General features: G+C 55.0%; 2 protein-coding genes across 5 annotated transcripts; one reads left to right on the top strand and one right to left on the bottom strand.

Annotated features, from left to right (window-relative positions):
- Positions 1-14,851, bottom strand: CEND1 (cell cycle exit and neuronal differentiation 1). Of its 3 annotated transcripts, none has more exons than XM_027662179.1 (2): positions 14,722-14,851; positions 1-5,282 (listed from the first exon to the last, which is right to left on the bottom strand). In XM_027662179.1, the coding sequence occupies exon 2, from the start codon at positions 5,106-5,108 to the stop codon at positions 4,716-4,718; it is 393 nt and encodes a 130-aa protein (XP_027517980.1). In that variant the 5' UTR covers positions 5,109-5,282; positions 14,722-14,851; the 3' UTR covers positions 1-4,715. The 3 variants fall into 3 exon arrangements, with proteins under 3 accessions (XP_027517980.1, XP_027517981.1, XP_027517982.1); XM_027662180.1 differs by lacking the exon at positions 14,722-14,851 and adding an exon at positions 14,592-14,700; XM_027662181.1 differs by lacking the exon at positions 14,722-14,851 and adding an exon at positions 13,208-13,285.
- On the top strand, positions 14,333-22,827 carry NLRP3 (NLR family pyrin domain containing 3). 2 transcript variants are annotated; one of them, XM_027662114.1, is made up of 8 exons: positions 14,333-14,600; positions 17,813-17,977; positions 18,676-20,362; positions 20,911-21,039; positions 21,372-21,542; positions 21,834-22,007; positions 22,102-22,272; positions 22,407-22,827. In XM_027662114.1, exons 2-8 carry the CDS (start codon positions 17,932-17,934, stop codon positions 22,606-22,608), a joined length of 2,580 nt encoding a protein of 859 aa, XP_027517915.1. In that variant the 5' UTR covers positions 14,333-14,600; positions 17,813-17,931; the 3' UTR covers positions 22,609-22,827. The 2 variants fall into 2 exon arrangements, with proteins under 2 accessions (XP_027517915.1, XP_027517914.1); XM_027662113.1 differs by lacking the exon at positions 14,333-14,600 and having other exon boundaries at positions 17,507-17,977.
- The last annotated feature ends 313 nt before the right edge of the window (positions 22,828-23,140 follow it).

The raw sequence follows: 23,140 nt of genomic DNA, 5'->3' as shown, positions 1-23,140 counted from the left end.
TCCTCTCCAGTCTTCAACACTGTTATTTTCAACCAATTCTAAGAATAGTTGAAAGGCTGCTGAATTCCAAACCCCAGTAGCACTTCCAGGAAAAGCAGGGAATGTTTTAAGGCAGAAATCATCTCTCACTAACTCCAGGGGTTTGGGTTGTTGTTGTTTATGTACAAATCCTGATGGTGGGTATAATCAGGGCTGTGAGCAAAGCTGCCTCAGAGAAGACTCTCCTTATGCTCAGCTGAAGGGCTAAGGAATGTTTGTGTCAATTTTTTAAAAAAATGTGTGACTGATAAGATTTCGTGGTGACCTGCAATCGATATCCCTGGTGCCAACAAGACCTCAGAGGCCAGAGCGTGGTGAAAACATTGGAAAAACTCCCCTCGTTTTCAGTATTCTATGGATCATCCCCTAAACTTTACTCCAGCAGAGACAAAAACCCATGTTTAATTTATAACCCAGCTCGAGGGAACTAAGAAGTGCTTCAGGGCAAGTGCCTCTCCAGCGCTTTGAGTGGGCCCCGGGTGAACAGCACCTGCAGGAACGTGTTCTTACCCTCCCAAAAACGCTGCTGCGTTACCCTTTGGCTGCCACGTTTGTTTGCATCCTACTGCAGCACTGTTGGGAATAACGGGATTTATCCACAGGGTATTAAATCGGTAGGAAGAGGAAGCAGAAGCGTAATCCACCTCATCTCTCCTAAAAATAGAAGCAGCTAAAACCTTCTGCCGAGTTGTCCAAGGGAGCGTAATGACATCTTTGCATTCGACTAAAACTCAGGGTTCCTTAAAAACAGACTGAGATCAGGGTGCAGTCATCGAATCCATGGTTTTAGTGATAAGCTAAAAGGTCTGAAACCAATTTTGCGAATTTATGATTTCATCAACTTGACCGAAAAGAGTAAACTAGCAATCTAGATCTCTCCAAACCCCAAGCACAGAATCTGATTAGTTGCAAGCGTTAATAATTCACTCTCCCAACGGAGATGGCACTGGAAGGACTTCATACCACAAACACCACACGAGAAAAGAACGTCAAGCAAATAACGGCGTGTGCTCAGTAACGAGAAAAGACAACTATTTATTTAGCACAGCGAGTTCAGTCAGTTCAGCCTCCTGCTTCGAGAAATTCGGGGCTGGGAGAGGGGAATTCGCCCTCTCAGCCTAGTTCTCGCTGGACATTTTTGGCTCAAAAGGAAAGCACTGCACAGCCTGGCACATTAAGGCAGGACAGGAGGTGTTTGCGAGTCAGGACTGAGGTGCGTTGTGGCATCTACACTGGATCTACCCGACTCAACACCAGACCCACACTTCAAAAAGCGCTACAGCACAGTCCAGTATAGTCTAAAAGTGCCTTATTTTAAAGCAAACAGCCCACACGACTATCCAGGGAGGGGAACAGGGATTTGGAGCTTCTAGGACAGCGAGCACACCGGACATTCAGCAGTTCACTAGCCAGACGTTCTTTGCACTGAGGAGAAACCAGGACTGAAAAGGAATTGAGGCGCTGCGTGACATGGTGGGAATGGCACAGGACAGACATCACAGACACTTTGTGTGAATGCAGGGAGTGAAGGAAGGGGCATTTCCAGCTTGGCTTCCAGACTGCAGTAATACAACACATATGTATGTACACACACACGGGCAGGACATTCTCGAAGGCAGGGTGGTGTATTCACACACACACACACACACACACACACATACACACAGAGAGAGACAGGTGTTTCCAAACTGAACTGCCAAAGAGGTGGGAATCTGGACAGTAGACCCTTAAGTGATCACAGGACGTGGAAAGATCCCTTGGGAACAGGACATACCATGTTCAGAAATCCCTCACAAACAGGCAATACGACGTTTGCTGTGGGTTCAAATGAGTGACAAACCCAGATGAGGAGCTGCAGCCCCATCAGCACCTCTGTGGTGTGTTTCTGGATGAAATTAGTGGCCTTGCATCCAAGTGCTCTAAGGGCAGGCAGGGTTTGGAGGTGGAGAAATGTTTAAGGCCCATGGTTGGCTGAGAACTGTTTTTTCCCCCCCTTCTGTTGGCAAAGGTTAAGTCAAAGAAATAAAAACACTTCAGAAAGTAAAACTGGAGACTCAAATGAAGCAGGTGTTTCATTTTCCTCCCCCTGATCTACCTGTGCTGGTCAGGGCAGAAAAGACAGACGCTGTGTCTAATGTCACACACTGCTGAAAATAATCCTAGGCCAGGGCTGAGAGGGAGGGAAAGGACAGGAAAGGCAGAAATATCTCTTGAAAACAGAAGTCACCATCTGAAAATCACCACCCTGCTTGGCAAAACGTGACTCTGAGCAGGAGGGACTACGGTGTGGAATGGGGTCTCTCCCCAGGGTGGAAAAGGATGTGCCTGGGGCACTTTCAGGGTCTGGGGACATCCCATTCCCACTGTGTCCTCTGCCAAAGCCGTGCTGCAGTCACTGCAAGGGAGCTGAGCAGGGGCTGCTTCTGAGCTTCGTTCTCTCCCATCTCTGCTTTCCAAACACCTTTCCTGTTCCTTTGCTACCATTTGTCCTCTCCTCTCTCCCCTCCCCGCCCCAACTCAGAAATAACCTCTGGACATCTGCAAAACAGGACGAGGGGAAATAAGATCTCTAGAGAAAACTGGTGTTAGAGAAACACCTCACCATGGACCCTCCTCCCTCAAACCATTCCCCTGGCTGGAAGTGACACCCTGCCACCAGGAGATACATCCACAGTGCATGCCAAGAGTGCTTTAGGCTACCAGGATTTCGCCTGGAGCTGCAGCCTTCCTTCCCAAAGCCCCTGTGAACCCAACATGCCCACCACCCCTGTCTCTGTACAGGTACAGGTGGAGGTAGGCACCAACCTTCAGCTGCACCTTGGTCATCAGAACGCAGCATCTGATATTCCCAGAGGCCATGCACCTTTGGGAATATTTTATGAGCCTTGGGAAAAAGAGAGTGATAAAGCTCACCATAGGAAAGGTCAGGCTGCATCAGCAGACCTTTGGTTTGGGGAAGACTTGCATTCAGCAGATCAAATTTAGAGGTAAATAAGACAGACATGAGCCAAGAGAAGAATTCCCAGATCAGTTACACACTCCCACCATCCTATTCAGTGACTGTACCAGAGGCAGACACTGCACAGGCAGCACCTGAGGAACATGCACCTTTCTCTGGCCCTGCACCCCTTGAGTTTGTACATCCAGCTCAGTTAAAGGTGTCTGACAGGCTCTGGAACTGAACTCACTTCTCTTTGCCACAGCCTCTTACTGGCCCTCCCCCTAAACCCTGCCCACGGGCTGAGGCTGCTGCCGAGCTCCAGGTGCCACGGCTCTGACCCCATCTCATCTCTAACTCATTTAAAAGCAAAATGTAAGGTCTTTTTATGAGATTCTGTTTTGCAGCAGCCAAGAGAAGCCTAATGGACACCCACTGGTGTTAGAAGAGCATCAGCCAAAGCACTTAACACACTCTCTTCTCCCCCTCACAGGGTCTGGCTTTAGAGCCAAGGTACTCACCCATGGAACCAGGCTGATCCCGAGGGCTGGGAATTTGTTTCCATTTCCAAAGTGTGGACAAGTCACAAATCCCTGTTACTATGACAGGAGGGAGGTAAGAAATCCCCCCAGGGCAGACTTGCCCTTGAACAGGATTGCCCTGCTATAAAGCAGGTCAGTGTTACTCTCGTGGGCTCCCAGGTCCTCTCTGCCCCTAAAACCAACTCACGTCTCCCCTTTTCCTATCTTCCCATCTAATGAGAGACTACACCCTTCAGTGGGGAAAGAACTTGGTGAAAGGCCTGATCCAAAGCCCAAAAAAATGAACACAAAAAGTCCACCTGACCTCGAAGGAGCTTGGGCGGAGGCCACAGCACCCTGCAAAGCCCAGCCTAACTTTAGGAAATACTAGATCCAAAACAAAGTCTCTCTATCCCAAACGCTGCCCATACGACCCTGGGGAGCCCTGGGATCCTAAAGGCTGCCTGCCAACGTGCAAGGAACAGAGCAGGTGGCAGCTGCTGCCGGCCTGGGGTCAGCACGGCCCCTCTGGGACTCGAGGGGACACCCCAGGCTCAGGCTCAGCCTCCGCCTGCAGCTTTTCCTCTGGGGCACTTCCCAGCTGGGTGATTAGAGGTGGCTTGATGAGCAGCAGGTACACGAGACACCTATTGGAGATCACACACTGCTGTTTGGTCAGGGAGCTGCCTTCCACCTGCCCTCGCCCCAGGAGTGCTGGGCAAACACCACCCACCACACCGCGGCAGGCGAACCGGGCCCTGGCTCTCCCCTTCCATCTTCTTTACCACAGCCCAACTTAAAACCAAACCAAACAGAAACCAAAACACAAAGTGGGGACTCCAGATGGGACGTAGAACACTTTGGACTTGAAAACAGGGGACTGCAAGGGAGGTGGGGGTGTCTCCCAGGGAGAACAGCGAGGGAGGGGAGGGGACACCGTCATTTACACCGAGGAGAAGCTGTAACCTATACACGGTGGTATAAGCCAAGATATATTACATGAAAGAACACACTGAGTGCATGGAGTTACCCACACTGGGTCAAACTGGCACAGTTGTCTTGAACAAGACCCTTGAAGTTGCAGTTGGTGTTTGTCGTTGACCTATCTAGCTCGCTCTCTATATATATAGCTATGTATAGAATTTCTCTGCATGCATTTGTCTCAAAAGGAGCTGTACAGCTGGGCTGGGTTTCTCATCCCCACCCCGTCTCGGTCTTCATTTTTTCCGGGCTAGGAACGCCACTCCCACAATCACAGCCAGCGCAGCCACCGCCACCCCTCCGACGATGATCAAGGGCTTCATGTTGTCGAAGAAGCTGCCCGGTGACTCCTCGGAGCTGTTTCCCTTGTGGTCAGAGTCAGGGGACTGGCCGGTGGCCTCGTGCGCCTCCGTGCCGGCCGGGTTGGGTTTCAGGTTGCTGTGGTTGTTCACGACGGCGGCGTCGCCACCCGCCTTCTTGGTGGCAGTGGCAGGAGCGGGCTGCTCCTTGGGGACCTCCTTCTTGTCTGCATTCGTGGCAGGCCCAGGGTTGGGCTTTTCCGGCTTTCCGGAGCTGGCGGCCTTGGCGTCGGGTTTGTTTCCGCTTCGGACGTTGCCTTTGGAATCCATCCTGCGAGTGCTGTGGGCAGCGACTGGATGCCACGCGCTCGGGGCTGTCCCAGCTCCTCTCCTTTGCCCGGCTGCTGGAGGAAGCAGAGGAGCCACCCGAGCTCAAGCCCTTGGAGCAGCTGCCTTGGGATGATTCTCACGCTGGCGCTGTCCTACCTGGACATGATACGGCACCTGGAAGAGGAAGCAGAGCAATGAGAGCTGAGTGGCAGGACAGACCGAGCCAGTGCTGTTCTGCCTGGAGGAGGCAGTGGAGGAGGACAGGAAGGAATACTGGAAAACTGTTGGCTCTTTCTTTTGGAGCTGTGAGTTGCATTCAAAGCATTTACTACAGACTGCATCTGCAACCATCGCAGAACCATAGAATGGCCTGGGTTGGAAGGGACCTTAAAGATCATCCAGTGCCACCCCCTGCCATGGGCAGGGACATCTTCCACTAGCCCAGGTTGCTCCAAGCCCCGTCCAACCTGGCCTTGGACACTTCCAGGGATGGGGCAGCTACAGCTTCTCTGGGCAACCTGTGCCAGGGCATCATCCCCCTCACAGGGAAGAATTTCTCCCTAGTACCAAACTAGAACATTAAACAAGTCGGACTGACTGTCACCTATGGCTGCCACAACCAGGCAAATCGAGACAAGTCCATCCTGGCTGTGTATGTGGTGCCAGTTGTCAGCCATGAGAAACTCACATCCAACCAAACAGATCTTACTTTGCATTTGTTTACCCTTTACCATTCCTGTGGGGTGAGGAGAGAGCACTTTGTTCCACGGGAAAGCAGATCGATGGCTCCTCCCTGCTCGTGTCTCACCCTCCACGCCTCCTGTTGCAGCACTGTCCCAAGTTCAGTTTGGGAAGAGGGCTTTGAAGGGTTGCAGAACCACCACAAAAACATCCACCCCCCCCAAACCTCGTAGGGCAGGGTGAGCCAGAGATGGAGCTCCCATGGCTGCACCCCCAGGCGATGGAGGAGAGCACACGGCGCTGGGCACTTTGGGCACTTTGCCATCAGGCTCTGGCAGCACCAGGTCAGCTCCCAGCTGGGAAATAGTGAGTAAGCAGAGGCAGTGGAGGGATCCGAGCCGCCGGCTTCACTGCCTCCCACTGACCTTCAGGGCTGCCAGGAGCCTGCTGGGACTTTCTGCCTGCTAAGGGAAATCGGAGCTTATTACCTGTCTGGACTGAGAGCTGGAGAGGCTCCTCAAAAACCTCAGCAAATAGAGATCCCTTCCAAAACGGCTCAGAGCGCACGTCTCTCCTCTAATGACAGGAAGGAGGTCCCAAGGTTGCAGCAATGGTCTGTGCTGCTGACTCTTCTGGAAAATAGGCTGACAAATGTGGTGGTTTCATGTCCATCTAGGCAGGAACACTGTCCTGCAGGAAACCTGCTCACAAAAATGCCAGGTTTGGGTCTAGAGCAAAGCTTTACGGCTCAGTATGAGATGGAAAGAGCCCCCTCTCCTGCTCTCCCTTGTAAGCCATTGCTCAGTGGCCACCAGCTGCTCCAGCCCAGTCGCTGAGGGAACTGCTGCACCAAAAACACAGAATTCCATAGCTCTCATTGAACATCCTAAACTGGAGGGGACCCACAAGGATTTTCAAGTTCAGCACCTCACACTGCACCAGGCCTGGTGACCATAAAAACCCCACAGCCTCATTGAGTGCAGCTGGACAGTACCTGCATTTCTGAGTTTGTGATATTAAACCATTTTGGAAAGCCCAGACTCCACTGCTCTCCCCTCACACATCGCTGAAGGTGTATCAGACACTTGGGCACCTTGTACCACACAAACACCATCCCAGATGCTCACCAAGCTTCAGACCTTTTCTGTGGCTTGGGACTTGAGAGGTAAACATGGCCAAGTGCAAGAATATTTTCTTCTCACTGCTCATTTTGTAATATTTCTATAGATATCACCTGCCTCACCTTTTTCTACTGCTTTCAGAGAGCATTCCTACCGCTCTGTCAGTACAAATCCTACATGGATCCAGGGCTGAGGCTGCTCACAGTCACTCACAAGGACTCTGCTCCTCTGGTTTGGGATGAACTTAGCCTCATTTTCCACCCAGCACAAAGGGGACACAAAGAAATAGTAAGCGGAGCCCATGACTACAGCAGGCTCAGAGGTTAAAAGCAGGAAGAGTCAGATTGATCGTGGCATAAATATTGAATTACCTGCTTAGTCGCTTTGATATCAATTAGCTGGGCTACTCCCACACTCTGATATTCGTGTGGTTATAGCACCTGGATCAAGCATTGAACTTCTGCTCTTTCCCTAGGAAAGCCACATGCAGCCTATGGAAATGGGGTAAATCACAGAGAAGGCAAACTCACTTTTTTGCTGAGAAACGGGGGCCCTGCACAGCCCCAGTACCCCACAGTTTATCCACAGCCCTCACTGACCCAATTTCCAGGCTCCCGGGAGCAGGAGAGCTGGTTTTGCTCGAAGCCCATGCTGGGCCACGAAGCCTTGTCCTGCTGCCATGCCCTGCACTGCCACAAACAGAATTTCTTGATTCTAAGTGAATTTCCATCTAAAAGCAACCCAAACCCCTCACACAGCTCAGAAAAGGTTTTAAAAGATGTAGAAACCAAACTAAGCCAAAAATCAATATCTCCAGTTCTTAAGTGCCCACATAAAAGGGCTTTTGTCTGTGATTTTCCATCACTGGAATTAGCCACAGGATTGCCCAGCAGCTCTCCAGACCCTTTGGCCTGACTCCTCCTGCTCCTCAGGACACTGGGGACTCTTAACAGCACATCCTCTTGCATCACAGTACTGAACCCTCTCTTCATCCTGTTAAGTACCTCCCAGACTCCCTGCCTTGGGAATCATCTCCACTCTCCACTCGTGTACTTCCATGGGCACCACCATGTGCTGATATTTAGCACTTCTGTCTCCCACCCCAGACTGAAAAGAAAGGTGCTTTTCTCATATCCAAAAACTAAATCTCCACATGAGGGTTCCCCCCCCCCCCATCCCTTTGTCTCCTCTTCTTCCCTCATTCCATCACACAAAGCTTTTTCTCTAATGACACATTTCTCTACCTTTGCTTTCTTCTTTGTAGCTCCTCACATCTATTTATTCCTCCCTTCTCCTCATCAGCTGCTGCCTCTGCCTGGCTACCCATTCCTCCCCCTTCCAGCTCTGTCTCTGCCTCCTACACAGGCAGCAGCACTTGGGAATAAGGTTTTGTGGGAGACAGGCTTCATTTCCTCCCTTTTTTCCCCCCTTCCATGCCATTTCTGTTTAACAATCAGTGCCCTTTCAGGGAGGTTTTCATTGCCAGCAGCTAACCAGCTCTTTCTCAGGCTGGGAAAAAGGATGAGGCACGATAAAACCGGGGATAAAGGAGAAAAATGGAAAAAGAAAAGCCTTCCAAATTCCCGCTGCTGCAAGAACTGGCACGCAAACACCACGGATCTCCTGGGATGCTCCTGGTTGTTGCAGCTCTCAAGGTCAGTGCAGTCGGACTCACCCGGCGCAACAAGCTGCCCTCAGCCTGAGCAACAGGCAGAGGGGAGAACAGCTTTCCTTGGCTCCCTGAAGGGCACCTTTTCTGCCTCAGTTCCCAGCAAATTAGCAAACACATCTATTCATCTGTCTCCTGCGTGCGCAGATGAAAGCTGCATCAATCCTGCTCCGAAGGAGCGGATGAGTCATTGCCAAGCTGTGCCACAGCACTGCTCCGTCAGGATGGTCTCTTCCCGCTGCAGGGACCAGCCCCATCCCATCCCCAGATCCTCTCATCTTCCCCTCCTGCTTCAGTCTGGAAGGAAAAGCCAGTCACTTTGCAAGACCAAGCAGCTGCTCCGGGGTGTGGGGTGTGGCAGGAAGCTCATCCGTGGGGTTTTCCTTCTTTTATGGAAAGCAGCCCACTTCCATCGGGTCCTCAGCTGCCACACTGAGATGGTCAGCCAGGAAGGATTCAACCAGCACAGTGGGGTTGTGTATCAGGATTTATCCCATACCAAAGGTCCACCCCTACACTCCAGGTGCCCTCTGGTTGAAACCACCCATCTCGGAAATAGCTACGGACGACGTCTGAGCTGGAGCAGTGCTGTGCAGAAAGACCCAGAGATGGCAGGAAAGACTAAGATTATACCCTGATCTCCTCTTCCCTTCTTTGCCATTCCTCCATGTCTGGAAAAAAGGCACTCATTAACTAGTGCACGCAGCAGACAGACCTTTGCTTTCCATCAGGAAACACCAGTTGGCACCAAAGGTGGCTGAGCGTTTCTCTGGCACTGTGGAGGGAGTTCCTTTCCCAGCGCTCTCCCCATCCTGCTCTCCTCCACCTTCTTGTCTAACCCCTAAGGAATGCACCTGGGACCACCCTGTCCTTCGGGAAGTGTCCTCAGGGGTCTGTGCCTGCTCCCTCTGCCACGTGTGGAGTGATCGGAAGGATTTGTGTCCAGTCCCCTGCCCCTTCCCAGCCTCCTCCTGCAACTGAGCAGCACATTTTGTTTCCCAGCACTTCAACTCTCCGGTTCCAACGGGAGAAAAATAGCATTTCTCCCCTTTTCTGAGCTGCTGGGGGAACAAACACGTTAAAGGCAGGGAGATGCCAGGCAAGCACCCAAGAGGAGCCACGGCAGAGTAGTGACTAAGCCTTTCCCGTCCCCAAGAAGTGCTGTGAAGACAGATGAGGTAATGCACCGCCTCTTGATATTACCATAAATATTAAAGCAGCTTTACATAAGGAGCTTGTGTTCGCTCAGCTGCCGTGAGCAGCTCCCCAAGGAGGATTTTAGCTCCCTCCCGGGCTGTTTCAGCCCCCCACTCCTGACGCAACGCGCAGCGAATGTGATGAAACACAGCGCAAGCACCACGCCAGCGGAGTCACTTGTCACAGATGCTTTTAAACAGCCTCAGTGCACCAGGAACAGGCTGTGCAGGAGCCTGCTGTGCTTCCCAGCCCTCCCAAATCCAACCCTTGGAGACAGCAGCACCAAGTCACAGCAAACATCATTGACCCACTTCACTCTGATGAGATATTTATGAATCCTTTTCCCAATCTGTTGTTTGCTACCCCCCACCCCCCCCCCCCCTTCCCCTTCCCCGGCCCTGGATTAAACATTTCCCTCTCAAACAAGCCCTTTGAATCTTGACGTGAAGAGTGTCAGATGCTGAAGTATTTTAGCAGTGGCAGCAGCCTCAAATTGCTGCCACGGGGGGAGATTTGCCAGCACAGCCTCTGCTCCGTGGCTGCGGCATTCCTGCGGCTGCTCCGAGTCCCAGCACACTCACCACTGGTCCAGCTGGGGCTGGCAACGGCCAAAAACCAGCATCCACCACCCCCACAGCCCCCAGAGCATGGCCAGGACCAACCCCTCCTCTCTCCCACTGTCACTGAGCTGTGTCACCTCTCCCAGCCCGGGTGATTGGGTTATACCCGGTGCCAAGGTGAGATGTAGGAACAGGACGGGCTCCTGTGGCCCAGCAAAACTGGCAGCTTCTGCTGCACAGGGAAGGGCTGTGGGATGCAGACCCGGGGTCACCAACTGCACAGAGGTGGCTTGTAACACCGGTGCCAGTGTCCTCTCTGGAGGCTGCCCGGCCACGCTGCCCACACAGGTGACACAGCACTTCAGACTCCCCGCCAGGAAGAGCCCAGAGAAAGGACATTTATGGTCTCTTCCCACACCATGACCTCTGCAGATGACAAGTTCTGAGCCAAGTGCCACCTCTGCAAGCCACACACCTCCTGTCCCCAGAGGCCTCCTGGGATGGACGTGGCAGACATTTTATTCTCCAAGAGAGGGAGGAGGCGTTGCAGACACACCACACTCCTGCCAGGGGCTAAGCTTTTGTTCTTTATGGGTTTTTTAACCCCAAACACAGCTCCAACCTGTCCTGGTAAGCCCCCCCCCCCGCCTGCAAAACCAAGGCATTACCAAAACAGCCGTGGGAAACAGGAGGTTTTGTGCTCCAGCCACGTGCTCCGACTGACGCCCGTGGGGGTGGGCACTGAGGTACACCAAGCACGGCCCTGACCTGCTGTCAGTGGGAGGATTCACACCTGGCAAGGTTGTACAACCACCTGGTCACCCAGGCCACCAGCCCCTGCCGTGCAGCTGCACCCTCGGACACATCTCACAGGAAAATAATTTCCAGGATTTGAGAGGATGTGAAAACACTTTGCTGAGACTGGGTTGGAAACACCCCGCTGCAAAGCCTGGCTCCTCAGGGCCCTAACACAGACCACGTGCCCCCAGGAGAGGGTTCAGAGCACCTCACTTTGCTGTACTGGCCCAGCTTTAATCCTGGGTTTGATCCCCCCTCAGACACAGAACTAAATGCTGTTTCCCCCTTCATAGTTCTATTTTTTGTAGCAGAACAAAATGGTATCTTTTACCCTTCAGTGGGTCTTAAGCCTCTCCCTGACAGAACTGAGCACCCCTCACCCCAAGACAGACATTCAGGGAACAAAGGAAAGGATTGTCAGGCAGGATGACTTTTTTTCCGTGGCAGTTATTTGTCAGGACTCTGTATCAAAGCACTGGAGTGGTTTCAATCGGGAACAGTTCGGGAAATGCAGTGGAAGATGCGCAGCAGCAACAGGAGTCATGGAGCTTTAACCCTCGAGTGTGACACCTCACAGGGATCTGGGTGCATCCTGCACTCTACCCTGGGCACCTCCTCAGGTCTTGCCTTCTCCAAACACACTCATTTTGGTTTTTTATAATGCTTTTCCAGCCCTTCCAGAGCCAAAAATTCAATGCCAGGGACTCCGTGGCACTGGGGACGAGTTACTGCACTGAGAGGTGGTACAGCCCTTTCTGGGGGCAGTCTGGGACCTCCTATGACACCAGAAGGCAGGTCACCAGAGCCCCAAAGTCCAGGAGAAGCCAGCCCAGGAGCCTCCTGCTATTGAAAAGGTAACAATCACCCCACCAAGCACAGCTCCATCTCTTGGCATCAGCGACTCTCCCTCCTCCAGCCCCTGCAGGTCTGCAACATGTTGGCTCTGCTCAACCATACAGAGGGAGGTTACAGCCCAGGAGGGAGGTTACACCCCCAAAATGCTCCCCAGGGAATAGAGATTTCCCACATCCACCCTAACACCCTGGCTGTGGCCATGGGACAGGCCTCGGGTCTCTGCTCAGCTCTGCATCTGTGGTGCCAGCTCAGGGATGGCGTGATAGGGTCAGAAAGTGTTCCCTGACTCTTGGATAAGGGTGGACATCCATTCCTTCCTACCACAAAGCACTGCTCCTTGCCCCGAGCCTGCCAGCACTTGGGAAAAGCCTTTGACAAGAGGACAGATGCTTCCAAACTGAGCAGCCACAGGCCAGTTCCCAGCTGCAGAAGGCTGGTTTCCTTTCTGATAGATCTTGCTTCTAAGGCTTCTTCCTGAGGCCAGTATCCCAAATTCAGTACTCTCAAGCAAAAAAGGATGAGGACACAGTAAAAGAACCCCAACCACTGCAGGAAGCAGCAGAAAATTTATCATTGCTCCCCAGCTTATGGGCATCCATCCCTTCTGCCTGATGCAGGATCACACCAGGCTTTCATGGCATCACCCCCTTTGCAGCTCAGCTGTGGACAGCAAAAAGATTCTGGAGGCAATTCCACACGTGCAGAGCTGGGTCTGGAATCTGGCAGCCCCCGGATCTGCAGGCGTCAGCCTGGAAACTGTTGCTCTGCAGCTGAAACGTAAGAAGCCACTGCAGGCAGACAAGGGGCCAATTCCACAGGAGGCAGTGACCTTCCAGGCAGGCTCCTGGCATGCTCCGGGGTAAAACCCATCCCTTCTCTTGTGCAGTAAAACCAGAGCGCTCTCATTCCCTGCAGAAAGCTGGGAATGAGATCTGGGAAGGATGGTCAAAGCTCCTCCAGCATAGAAATCCCTGCCCAGAGAGCTCCATCCCTCCCTCTGCCCTGTCTGCCTGTCCCTACACCCAATCCAGGACGGGGAGACTGTGCCAGGGCACTCGTCAGCCCCCAGCGGAGGGGATGGATGCAGAGGGATGAGGATCCAAATGCAGAGGAAATCTGGAATTTCTTCCCCCATCCTTCCACAATATCACGGGGTTAGAGGCTGGTGTTGAGCACCGTGGCTGAGAAAGGACAGATGGAGAACGCTGAAGGTCAAACCTGTGAAGGTCAGACTTTTGGAGGTCAGGCTTGAGATGGAGCAGGGAGCTTAATCCAGCGGAGTCCATCCTCCCTCTCCTGACGGCATCCTGCCCAAGCCCCACCCAGGAAAGCGGGGCTGTGCCGGGGGGCGGCCGCGGGGGGGCTTCCTCCTCTTGTCCCAATACCCAAGTTTTTCCAAGCTGACCTCGATTCAATTTTAAAAAATCCTCCTCCTTCCCCAGAAGCCACCAGGTAGGCAGAGGAGTAAACAGGAGCACATAAATCAACAAGTCCCTGCAAACACGGGGATGCACATGGGTGCGCAGAGAGCAGGGACTGAAAAGCCTGAGACGTTCCCAAAGCGTTTCCTCCCTGGAAGCACACACCGTGACTCAGGAGCCCTGGTCTGGTATCCTTCTCCCTCCCACCCCTTTCGGTGCAATATTCTCCCTAAAAATAGGCACTTACTGGCTCTGTCATCTTTCTCCTTTTTGTTTCTTGGTTTGTTTGGGGGTTTTTTTTGGGGGGGGGTGGGGGGCAGATTTCCCTTTGTGAGCTCCTTTCCAGCACAAGCACAAGGGGTCATATCAAGGGATACCCTCCCTCCTTGATATCAAAGCCCCCCTGCCTAACAGAACATCCCCCTTTTCCTTGGAAAAGGTGAAGGCTGAGCCAAGCTGCTTGGCTGTTCCTGGGCACGCTTTCCTCCTGCCTCAGCACTGACGGAATTAAAGAAGAGCCGTGAAATCCAGGCAGAGCGAAGGGCAAGCAAACTTATGCAGACAGGAGGGGAAAAAGAAAAAAAAAAAAAATAAAAAAAAACCAGCTGGGAAAACCGTTCAAAACGTTCCAGGGAGGTGCACCAGCTTTCCTGCCAAGGCTGGAGCGGTCTAGCCGGGGATGCTGCTCCCCCTCCTCCCTCCCAGCAGCCCTGTTTCCGGCACATGGCCGGCTCCTTCCCCGGCCCCTGAGCCCTTCTGCCTCCGGAGCGTTTCTGCCGCTCCCGGGCCCTCTCCTTCCCCTCTCCGGCGGGGGCAGCGGGGCTGGGATCGGCAGCGGGGCTGGGATCGGCAGCGCGGCACAGCCCGCAGGGGCAGCGGCAGGTACGGGAGGCAGCGGGAAGCCGCAGGCAGGGAGCAGGCAGGAAGCAGGCAGGAGGCTCCCGTGCGTTTGCAGGAACAGCCTCTCTGGCTGCCTGACCTTCAGGGAGCAGAACACGGGAGCTGAGGGCGCGGGATGGGAGCCGCTCGGGGCCAGCCGTCCTCACCGGGCTCCTCGTTTTGGGTTAAAAAGGCGCGTTTTGCCTCTGGCGGGGAGAGCTGTGCGGGTCCCCGCTCCGGAGCCGGCCGGCACGGCAGCCCCGGCCTCCATCCCGGGCGGCTGCGAGGAGCTGGGCACTCACCTTGAGCAGGTAGCTCCGTGTCTCTGTTCCGCTTTGTCACCCCGGGCGGGACATCTGCACATCCCCCTGCCGAGGGCCGGGACCCCCGGCCCCTCCGCCCCTCACCCCCCGGCCCAGAGCCATCCCCTACCTCTGTCCTCCGGCTGGACGAGTCACACCTTGGGAGCTGGCTCTGCGCAGAGAGGAGGGAGGGAGGCAGGCAGAGGAGGGGGGGAAACTTGGGAGTTTCCCACAATGCACCTCTGCAGACTGCATGAAGATGGAGAGCGGGGAGGGGGGGGAGAGGGCGCTCCAATCCGGAGGGAAGGGCTGGGATCTGGGGAGGGGGGGCAGGATGCCAAGGGGGGGCCTCAGGGTGGTTAAGGCAGCCCAGCTGCATCTCCACATCCCCTGTCGTTTGGGGCTGAGCTGGCTCAGCAGTTCAGGGCTGTCCCTGCAGTGTTGACCCCTCTGCCTGCTCTGCTTGTTTCTCCTCCAAATCCTGCCTGGGTTTGCAGCAATTACAGGGAACAGGGCAACAAAGTGGGGGGGACATACTGGGCAGGAAAAATGGGAGGGGGCCAGCCTGATAAATTGGGATGCCTGTGTGTAGACCACAGGAAAAAGGCCAGGATAAGGGATTTCCAAGTGAGATGATCCCCAGCAGGGAGTTCAGGAATGTACTGCTAAGGAGAAGCTCTGCTTAGTGGAAGGAGGACACTGAAATGCTGCTCCTTGGGGTAGTTTTGTGCCAGCTCTGCTTCCCTTCTCCCCAAACTCCCCCTCGCCCCAGGGTGCTGGAGTCTGCCCCCCCTTCCCAAACTCCCACAAGGTCTGGGAGAGGCTGCAGGCAGCCCAAGGCCAGACTGGAGCCGGGCACACAGCCCGGTCCCGCTGCGGAGCGCTGTCATCCAGCCAGGCACTGCCAGGCACAGCCTGCTCCTCCTCCTCATCCACACCAGCTGAAAGCAAAGAGCCCTCCCTGTTACAGCCTCACCCCTCCAGCCAGGCACAGGGCTCAGATTCCCATGACTGGGTCACATCCCAAACCACAGCAGGTTCTGGGATTGTCTAGAGCTCTTTCTAGCCCTTATTTCAGAGCAAATCAGGCTGTGTGCTGCTTGCCTGTCTTCTTCCATCAGTTGCTTGGGACCCACTGACAACCCTCATGTAATTTTGGACAAAGAATTGATATTTTAAGGAGATTACACCCAGAAATCCATGAGAAACAACTTTGTCAGCTCAGCTGCCTGCAGAATAACTCACTTCACCTCTGTGCTCACTGAGTTTCCTCTCTCCCACGAATGGCAGCCAAGCATCAGCTCAGCCGTGCACATATTCAGTGCAGAAGGGCTGAAACTCCAGAGAAAATTCAGGATTCTGTTCCTTGACCCTCTCTGGCTCTGCCAAACTGCCCACCAGATCCAAGCCAGGCGCGTGTCGTGCCTAAAAGTACTCAGGCTGCTTAAATCCCACTGTAAAGGACAATTCTGCCCTCGTTTGAAGTGAACTGCAGAACAAGGAGCTGGATGCAAGAACCCAAATCTCCTGGGAAAGGCTGTGCTTCCAGGGGCTGGTTTCAGATGCAGCTCCCCATCCCCCCGTGGAGCAGGGATGAGCAAGGTTATCCTGCTGTAGTCCTTGGCTCCAGGAGCCAGCTGGGCTCAGACAGGCTGACACGGACAGGATTAGCTGTGGCTGATGCTGATGTTCCCTCTCTTCCCTGTCTGGTCCTGCACCCAGCAGTGCCAGCACTTCCTGCTCTTCTAGGGGCTTGTGCCAGGCACAGCCAGGACCTTTCCATGGCTGCAAACAGCTGCTTCCCCTTCCTAACACCTCCCAAATTTACTGATCTACTGCCAGCAGCAGAGAGGGGCTGAATTCCTGCAAAGCTGGTGGAAATCCATGATTCAGTGCAGGAGAACTGCTGCTTCCAGGACTAGTAAAGCATTTCTGCCACTTCTGTATCAGGCAGGAATATCCTCAGCATGGCAGGAGGAGGGAGGGAGCCTCCTGCAAGTGGAAATCACCGGCTCCGTTCCCCAGAGCCTGGATGAGCCAAGGCCAGGGGGTTCTGGCAGCAGTTTCCTTGTGTTCACACATGCTGCCTCTGCCTCAGGAGATAAACAGCCCCACGTGATGCTTTCAGAGGCCTCAGACTTGAGTTCGCATTATATTTAAATTCTGAATTTAAAAAACGTGTTTTACTGAGGTAGGAAAAAGGGAAAGCAAAGGAAATGAGCTGTAAAAACAATCACCTCCCCCCCACCCCTTCCCCATGGCAGAGAGGAGAGGGCAGGGAAGCAGCCCCAGAGCTGGGCAGGGCTCCAAAATCCTGTAGCACCAGGCATGGGAAGGACCCCCAGGAAGTGGGTCACATCCCCCCCTAACGTGGCACAGGCACAGTGAGCAGCAATCCAGACCGAGACACAGCAAGGTGAAAATGGCTTTTTCAAGGTCAGAGGGAGTGGGAAACCTTCAGAAATGGTGCCGCTGGATTTTCCTCCTCCCTCCCGGCTCTCACCACATCCCAGGAGGAGTTAGCAGGGATAAGGACAGCCCTGGCTCCTGGGCAGCCCCCCTACAAAACCCACTAGGGGACGTTGGGGGCAGCAGCGTCCTAGGGAAGGAACATCCTGGAATTGTTCGGGTTGGAAATGCCCCCTGAGACCATCGAGTCCAGCCATTCCCCCAGCACTGCCAAGGCCATCACTAACCCATGTCCCCAAGTGCCACATCCTCGTGGCTTTTAAAACCCTGGACAGCCTGTGCCAGGGCTGGACAGCCCTTTCTGTGAAGAAATTTTCCCTAATATGCAGTCTGAACCTCCCCTGGCACAACTCGAGACCATTTCCTTTAGAGAGAAGCAGTTATTCCCAGAATTATTTGATGTTCTGCAAGCAGGAGATGTTTGACTCTGAGCAGGGAAATAAAGAGTCAATAAGGAGTCCTTAAATTCCCAGTGTGCCTTAAAACATCCTTTCTCCCTTCCCCAGTGTCCCCTCAAAGGCAACTTTGCTAAACACATCATCCTGAAACATTTTGTTTTTCCATCATGGAAAGAAAATTATCGCTCATGGAAAATAAAATCATCCATAGGGTTACCCCCTCCTAATCCAGACACAGGTACCCAGTCCATAAACTAGAGCAGGAAAACCAGGAGATCAGGTCACAGCACAGGCTCACACTCATTTCATCCCTGAACATCCAAAGCTCCTAAAGGAGCCTCTCTCCTTTCCTAGAGCCCCAGTTACAACCCACCCACGGCTGGAGAAGGAGGAAAGGGCTACACGGCAGCAAAACCCAGTGGCTGTTTGGGCAGCAGCCATTTCTCCTTGCCTTGAACTCCCAGGAAAGCAGGATGAAGGACGTTTCTCACAGTGGAGTGACTTGCTGCAGCAGCCGAGGTGGGTTTACCTGGCAGCAGAAAGTTCTTGCAGTGAAAATCCAAGCCCAGCTACCCAGGAGGGGCTGTGAATAGCCTGGAATCCCTGAGCAGCCTCCCCACCTGCTGCCATGGGCCTGGGCATTCCCAGTTGGAGCAGTGCCACGGGACAGTGTCACCACCTCTGTCCAGGCAGCTCATCCTTGCACTGAATTACACGGGCTTGTAGCTCCTTGATAAACGCATTGTTTAAAATCATGGAGTCACAAAATGGTTCGGGTTGGAAGTGACTTCAAAGCTCATCCAGTGCTCTCAGCACTTCCCAGGCAGGCAGATCCTTTCCTCCTGGGATGGGCATTAAGGATATCTCTGCAGAACTCCGTGCTTTGGGGCCAGGGGCACACCCAGGAGCCCAGGCACGGTGCCTTTGTCCCCGGCAGCGTGAGGGGACAGAGGCTGCCGGTGGCCCCGGGCAGTTGCATTTGCTCCCAGGTGGATGAGGATGGTTGAAACAGGGGGTGGTGGATCAGGATGTTGAGGGCACCCAGGAGAAGAACCCCTGCAACCCTAAACCCTCACAGATTACGTTCTTATTGCCTCTGCCAGACTTAGGAAAGCCCTGAGCGTTGGAATGAGTGTCCGTTGGTGTGTCAGGAGGGCGGTTGGGCTGGTTGGGAATTCGTCTGGGCTTGGGACTGACTGTTCTCCTCATTGGCACAGAGTACAAGCGGAACTACAGAGAGCACGTGGTCCGGGAGTTCCTCCGAGACGGGGAAGGGGACTCCAGTCCCGGGGAGAACCCCTCCATCCGCAGCCACTACACCGCCCTGACCATCACCAGGGAGCCTCGGAGCGGGCACGGAGCTGAGCGTGGAGCTGTGGGATGTGCCAACACCAGCAATGGACCAGCCACCACCACTGTCACTGCACAGACGCTGTTCAGACCCGACGAGGACGGGCAAACACCGCGGGTCGTGGTGCTGGTGGGGGCCCCGGGGATGGGGAAGACGACGACGGTCAGGAAGGTGATGGCGGAGTGGGGAGAAGGGACCCTCCACGAGCAGTTTGACTGTGTCTTCTGCATTGACTGTAAAGGCATCGCCCTTCCCAAGGAAGCGAGCGTGGCAGACCTGGTGTCACAGTGCTGCCCTCACCAGCGAGTGCCGGCTGGGAGGATCCTGGATGACCAGAAGATCCTGTTCATTTTTGATGGCTTCGAGGCCCTGGGATTGTCCTTGGTTCAGCCTGAAGCTGAGCTGAGCTCTGACCCCAGGGAGGTGAAGCCGCTGGAAACCACCCTGATGAGCTTGTTGAAGAGGACTGTTCTCCCAGAGGCCTCTTTGCTCATCACCACGAGGCCAACGGCTCTTCAAAGCCTGGGGCGGTGCCTGGAGGGGGAATATTACGCAGAGATACTGGGATTTTCAGCAGCCATGAGGGAGGAATATTTCCACAGATATTTTGAGAATGCCAGCAAAGCTGACATGGCCTTCAGGTTTGCCAGAGGCAATGAGATCCTCTACAGCTTGTGCGTCATCCCCGTCATGAGCTGGACTGTCTGCACCATCCTTGAACGAGAGCTTTGCAGGAAGAAAAACCTCCTTGAGTGCTCCAAAGCCACCACAAGGATGACCATGTCTTACCTCTCCCAGTTACTGAAGCACAGGGACAGGGACAATCCGCAGGTCCTCCAGAGGTTCCTTCTCCAGCTTTGCTCCTTGGCTGCCGATGGCATCTGGAAGCACAAGGTCGTCTTTGAGGAGAAGGAGATCAGGGACCGTGGCTTGGACCAGCCAGACCTTCTTCCCCTCTTCCTCAACGAGAAAATCTCAAAGGAAGGTGGAGACCATGGGAAGGTCTACAGCTTCACCCATCTGCACCTCCAGGAGTTTTTTGCAGCGATGTTTTATGTTCTGGAGGAGGATGAGGAAACGGTCAGTGACTTGGGGGGGCTTGAGAAGGATGTAAGTAAGTTACTAGAAAGCTACAGTGAGTCCAGGAAGGATTTGAATGTAACAGTGCAGTTCCTCTTTGGTTTAGTCAGCCAAAAATCTGTGGAGTATGTGGACAAAACCATTGGGTGCAGGATTTCACCACAAGCCAGGGAAGACTTGCTGAAGTGGCTTTGGGGGAGGCACAGGAGCATCTCCCACCCCGGCCAAGCGCTGAAGATTTCGGAGTTGGACACTTTCCACTTCTTGTTCGAGATGAATGAGAAGAGCTTTGCACAAAGTGCATTGGGTCATTTCAGTGACCTGGACTTGCAGGACATGAAGTTGACTCTCTACGACCAAATGGCACTTTCCTTCTGCATCCAGCAGTGGGCTGGGCTGGGCTGTGTCACCCTCCGGGGATGCTCCTTCCACCAGCAGGATCCCAGGGTGGAGCTGGATGCGTTGGTGCCCTGGTAAGTCCTGTCCCTCCTTGCTTTGGTGACCCCAAACTGCAAAGATTTCTCCTCCTCTGCCCCAAAGGATGATTTTAAAGGCATTTCAGCTCCTTCCAACCAAACACCAGCTTTGCCTTTCCCTGGGGGTTTAGTTCCTCAGAGGAGGATTTTACCTATTCTTGGGGAGCATAAGGAACATGTGGGCTCCCCTGTCCACAGCATGTTGTGGGATTGGTGGAGATAGAGCATCTTGGCTCGACTTCCCAAGCCTGACCAGATCCACTTGTGTGCAGGTGTCACTCTGGCTTCACATCCCCCTTCTCATGTGCAAAGGGGAGATCCCTGGTGCAGAAATGTTAAGTGCACCCTGTGACTTAAGTCACCCCAGGTGGCTCCAGAAGTAACACTTGTGGTCCTCCACACCTCCAAAGCCACGGAGGTCCCTCCTGAGGAGCCCTCCTATGAGCTGAAGGCCCTGCTCGGGGGGGTTGTGTGCCGTTGTCGGAGCCGGGCGCTCCTGGCACCAGTGAGGGCTGCCTGTGCCCCACGGCTCTGTCCCCCTGCAGCTCTGGAACCTCAGGAGCTGGAGGACGTCCTGGTGCCATCACTGAGCTGCGGCAGGAGGAGCTGCACTGCCCCATCCACCTGCTGTGCCAGGCGCTGCGGCACCCAGGCAGTGCCCTGCGGGTGCTCCGGTGAGAGACGCGCTCGGCGCTGAGCCCAAACCGCGGCTGGGATGGGGGTGTGGGTGGGGGCACCCAAACCGGAGGGGAGTGGGTGGGTGGGTGGTGCCCTGGGCAGAAGGGGCAGGTGGGTGGGTGGTGCCCTGGGCAGAAGGGACAGGAGCTGTGCGGGCGCATGGTCACCCCTCGCAGTGCCCCGCTGCTCCCTGGGGACAGCGGCACGTGTCCGGGGTGGGGCCAGGCCCCGCTTGGCTGTGGGAGGGTTTGGTCCCTGGGGTTTGGTGGGCGGGTGAGCAGCCAGGACGGGTGTGCTGAGCCTGCCATTCCCCGCGGCTCTCCCGCAGGCTGCAGTGGTGCCGGCTGTCCGAGAGCTGCTGCGCCGAGCTGGCAGCACTGCTGGCGGAACACCCCAGCCTGGAGCAGCTGGAGCTGGGCGACGGCACGCTGGGCGACCGCGGCGTGCGCCTGCTGTGCCGGGGGCTGCGGCGTCCTGGCTGCCGCCTGCGCGTCCTGCGGTGAGTGGCCCCGGCACCCCCAGAACCCCCCGGCATCCCACGGGCATCTCCCACAGGCTGGAGCGGAGAGCTGGGGAAGTGCCTCAAAAGAGTCCCTTTGGGGTGGAATTGTCCCTCTATCCCCAAAAGAGTCCCTTTGGGGTGGAATTGTCCCTCTATCCCCACTGTCCCGGGGCAAGGAGCTCCAGAGCAGTGGCACCAGGGTGGGGACTGTCACCGTGGTGGGGTGGCGCTGGGTGCCCTCAGACGTCCTGGTGCCACTGGATGATCTTTTGCACGGGTTCCCATCAGGCTGCGTTATTCCCGCCTCACCAGCAGCTGCTGTGAGGACCTCGCTGCCGTGCTGGGCGCCAGCCCGTGCCTGGAGGAGCTGGATTTGTCCTTCAGCGAGGGGCTGCGCGATGCCGGGGTGCAGCTGCTGTGCCGGGGGCTCCAGCACCGCGCCTGCCCACTGCAGACACTGCGGTAAGGGGCCAACCAGGGCTCCCTCCTTCCCACCTGGAACAGCTCACCCGCCGGATGGTCAAACCCCCCCTTCCCTGTTTCCCTGATCCCACAGGCTGGGGAGCTGCCGGCTGACAGGCGCCTGCTGCCCAGCCCTGGCTGCACAGCTGCTGGAGAGGCCCCATCTCACCTGCCTGGACCTGAGTGACAACAATCTGGGAGCTGACGGCGTCCTGCAGCTCTGCCAGCAGCTCCGGCATCCCGCCTGCCCACTGCAGACCCTGGGGTGAGGGCTGGCACAGCCCCTTTCCATGCCCAGCATCCCCATTGCTGGGGGCACCAGCATTCTGGGTGGTTGAACACCTCCCTCCTAACAAGATTTAACACCTTCTCCTCTTTTCCTCCTTCCTCCATCCCAAGGCTGAACACAGACGGGTTAAGCCAGGACGTGCTGCAGGAACTGGCCACTCTCCGGGCCCTGAAGCCCGATCTGAAGATCAGGAACCTCCTGGAGCACGATGTGCCAGAGGTGGGGGCCATGGCCCGGCTGCCCTGCCACCGTGGGGTCCAGCCGGGTGGCAGGAAGGCACTTCCCTCCTTCAGGAGAGCTCCAATCCTTTAGGAAAGGTCCTTCCAAAAACCAGAGCCATTCCCAGCCTAGTTCTTGGTGCTGCCATGTGGGTCTGAGCCTGCGCCACACAGGGGGGCACAGGGAGGAGACCCTGCTGCACCTGCAAGGTGTCCAGCTCCTGCCTTCTCCTTTTTCCCAACAGTGTTGGTGGAAGTAACTGTATGGGTTTGTCAATGCCAAATAAAGAAATAAAGACCCTGGAGCCGATCCCAGGAGACTGTGCTCTTCCCCCTGATCCCATCGTGCCCAGGGATGTATCTGTGGTACCAGCTCCTGCCCCACATCCCCAAGGGATGGGTGATGTACCTGGGAGTGAGGTGCCAGCCTGGGAGTGAGTCTTCAGCCAGTTTGGGGTTTTAATAGGAAAAAAGAGAAATTCACTTTGATATAAAAGAAAATCCCTACACTAGAGCACTTTTCTGGCTGCACTGCAGTCCTGGGCGGGGAGAGGTGACCTCCATGGCCATAGCCCCCCTACCCTGCACACGTGTCCCCAGGGATGGGACGTGGCCGGGACATCCTC

Source organism: Corapipo altera, unplaced genomic scaffold (assembly GCF_003945725.1).
Source record: "Corapipo altera isolate COAL_440 unplaced genomic scaffold, ASM394572v1 RXGC01000072.1, whole genome shotgun sequence".
Taxonomy (NCBI): domain Eukaryota; kingdom Metazoa; phylum Chordata; class Aves; order Passeriformes; family Pipridae; genus Corapipo; species Corapipo altera.
The sequence above is the reverse complement of the archived record's forward strand: the minus strand, read 5'-3'. Positions and strand labels throughout refer to the sequence as shown.